The sequence below is a fragment of the Kryptolebias marmoratus genome, linkage group LG15 (genome assembly GCF_001649575.2).
Source record: "Kryptolebias marmoratus isolate JLee-2015 linkage group LG15, ASM164957v2, whole genome shotgun sequence".
In the NCBI taxonomy this organism is placed as follows: Eukaryota; Metazoa; Chordata; class Actinopteri; order Cyprinodontiformes; family Rivulidae; genus Kryptolebias; species Kryptolebias marmoratus.
Window position 1 is genome coordinate 23,637,477 of NC_051444.1, and position 3,365 is coordinate 23,640,841.

Sequence of the window (3,365 nt, forward strand, 5' to 3'; positions counted from 1 at the left end):
AATAGTTAAAGAATAGATAATAATAGATAATAATAGATAATAAAGAGAAACAGGAAAACAATGGTGTGAATGCTTAAAAGCATTCACACAATAAAGAGAAACAGGAAAACAATGGTGTGAATGCTTAAAAGCATTCACACAATAACTTTCATGCGGTTCAATGAATTCATAATATCACCCTACTTTTCATTTTTTAATACGTGTAGGTTTGCTGGGAATATTTTATCCAGCATTTTGAAAAGAAGTGATCCCTTTGAGGAGTCAGTGCAATTTAGCAAAAGTTCTGATCACAAAAAAATCTTATTAGATGCTGTAATAAAGTTTAGTGCTCCCTTTACACAATAGTAGCCTAATGGAATCTCTATAAACAGATATGAGTATGCAACGTATGTGTGGATAAGAGACAAGTTTCTTCTGTTTTAATCCGTTCACTGTAAGTGTCTCTGAACCACTCGGCCATCAAAGGCTGCTGTATATTTTTTTTTTTTCAGTGGACATTATTATCAGGAGGAGTAATCTGTCGAAAATGAGAGATGAAACGATGTACACCTCAAACATCTAAGGAATAAAGATCTGAGGATATTTTTAATCATCTCAAACCAGAATCTGCAGAGAAGGTGATAGAAGCTCTGCTGTTATAAACAGATAAGCCATTCATCAAAAACTACAATTTTTAGAGGGATAGACAAAACAAACAACCACATCAACAAGGTTAAACAAAAAAAAAAAATTAGGGTATGCTTTGTTTTTTATTGCTCCTCCATAATGTATTATTTGAGAAGATGTTAAATTTTATGTTTCTTTGTATTCTTTTTTAATACAGCAGCTGCTGTTTAAGAGAGTATTATGATGTGACTTGATGCTTTACAGTAAATCAGCAGGTTCCAAACTAAACTTCCTAATGTAATCTTTGTAAAGCATTAGGGATGTAAAGTTCATGTAGTATTAAATATATTAACTCATAAATATGTGAAAAAGTTACCTCATTTACTTATTGATTATTGATCTTAATAATTATTGTTTTCTGGAATGAGACTAACAAGAATAAACATACTTCCTACATTTGAAAACTTTTCTTCCATTCATGTGCTGAATTAGCTAAATTGTAGAATATTGCTGCAGTAGTTTTTTTATATTCACCTATATGGACCAACCACTTCTCCTTTCTCACTTTAGATCTGGGTTTGGTTTAAGTTTTCTTCTTGTTAAAAGCAGAAACTTTCAAATCTTTGTTCCTTTACTTCTTAGTCCTGAGGATTCATGACCAAGGAATTTCTAAAACATAAAAATCATATGACATGAATGTCAATGAAAGTGTAGGTGAATTTGTTTTTATTGATGATCCTTGTAAAATGATCCTATTGAACTGCAGTATAAAGAACAAAGTAGAAGTAAAGTTAAAATTTAAATATTGAACTGAAGCTCTTTACTGCCAGACAAAAAGTAGTCCATATCATAAAAAAAAGTAAAAAAAAAAAAAGACAAATACAGCCATCGCGAATATTGCAGATATTGAGAGATTGGGGAAAAACTAAATAAAAACAAAGTGTTGCTATTTAAACACAAAAATAAGCTACTTAATGACATGTTTAAATCTTTGTTTGTGTGTAGTGTTCTGCTTCCTGTGGGGGTGGCGTCCAGCAGCGTCTCATCAAATGTGTCGACACAAAGGCTGAGACTGAGGAAGAGGTGGATCAGGCTCAGTGTGACCGTGAGCTGAAGCCTAACAACACCCAGAAGTGTCATTTACACGACTGTGAGAGCGCTCCCCCAGGTGAGGCAATCAAGATGTAAACAAGTGTGTGGAAACCAGGCCTGTGAAAAAATCTGCTTCACTTCAATTTTAAACTGACAATTCAGGGTAGAGAAAACGCCATTAGACTGCTTTGTGAGTCTGGGTTCTCTTGGTAGTTTGGGGATTTCTTTTAGCGTTCTTGTGTGCAAGAAAACATTTTAAAATCTAGAAAAACTAAAGATTCATCACGAATACTGTGTGACAGGATGGATCATGAGGGTAAATGATTGACACTTTTTTTACTGCCAGACACTTATTTAAACTAATCTATGTGGTTCACACTTCAATGCACAAATCTAGGACAATGAAGTCTTCAGTTTTGTTCTGAAGAACATTTCAAGGTTTAGAGAGAGGAGAACAGGAACTGAACCACAGATGTTCTGACTGGGAGACAAACAACAAGCAAACTATATAAAATGGCACAGAATGGTTTAGATCATTTAAACGGGACCTATTATGCTTCCTTGAACAAGTTAGGATAAGTCTGTGAGCTGTACAAAACATGTTCATTACATTTAATACACCAAATCATTCTCAGATATTGAGATTTCACCTGATCAGTTCTTTTTGAGCTAATTTTAGAATGAGCGGTTTTAGGGTTATGTCATAAGCTGCTGTTGGCCACGCCCCCCAACTCCTTGTCCCATCTAAAATATAAAAACTCTCTGAAGGATTAAACGCTGCGGATCTGACGCCCATTTATAATGTTATTAATTCAAACTCTGAGGACTTTGGGATTGGGGCGCATAGCGGTTCTGAACTTTAGGTTAAAGAATTAACCCCGGTTCTCCCTGAAACATGAGTGAGGTATCTCACTATGGGACATGCCCCCGCGCCTGTCCCCCAGAAGCTCTATTACATTACGCCAGTCCTGACTGGCCAACAGAAGTGACGTCAGCTCCAGGAGGAGGGCTTCCTCCCAGCATAAATGCCTGACGTCACGCAAGTGATCTTCAGTCTTTTAAGCACACCTCTTCCTCGCTTCAGGCAAGGAGGGTGATCTGGTGAGATACCTCACTCGTGTTTCAGAGAACCGGGGTTAATTCTTTAACCTAAAGTTCTCTTTCAACATTCGTTTCGGTATCTCACTATGGGATATAGCAACTCCCGTATTGCCAGATAAGCTTACTCGAAGACCAACAGATGCATTCTGCAGTTATCTAGGCGTGGAGCCCACGCCCAAAACTGTGTGGGCCAGAGTTGGCGCCGTGACGTCCAGTCTATAGAACCTAGTGAAGGTGTGAGGGGTTGCCCAGCTGGCAGCGTCACATATGTGTTCCACAGGTACACCCTGAAACAGTGCCCAGGACGAGGCCATACCACGAGTGGAATGAGCCCGTAGACCTGCAGGGGGTGCAAGGCCTTTGGTCTCATAAGCCATAGTGATCGCCCCGACTATCCAGTGGGAAAGGCGTTGCTTCGTTAGGGGCTTACCCTTATGTGGTGCAGCCCATGACACAAAAAGCTGCTCGGATTTGCGAAAACCCGCTGTTTTCTCCACATAGATCCGCAGAGCTCGCACAGGGCAGAGCGTGTGCAGTCGTTCATGCTCCTGAGAGGAGAATGGTGG

The 3,365-nt window shown here is 38.8% G+C and overlaps 1 protein-coding gene across 2 annotated transcripts in view; it reads left to right on the forward strand.

The window, feature by feature from the left end:
• LOC108234814 (A disintegrin and metalloproteinase with thrombospondin motifs 7) overlaps positions 1-3,365 on the forward strand; it is a 127,674-nt gene that overhangs the window by 95,419 nt on the left and 28,890 nt on the right. For both annotated transcript variants that reach the window (XM_017414303.3, XM_017414302.3), the window contains one exon: positions 1,612-1,774. In XM_017414303.3, the coding sequence (XP_017269792.1) occupies positions 1,612-1,774 (163 nt within the window). The remainder of the gene's footprint in view (positions 1-1,611; positions 1,775-3,365) is intronic.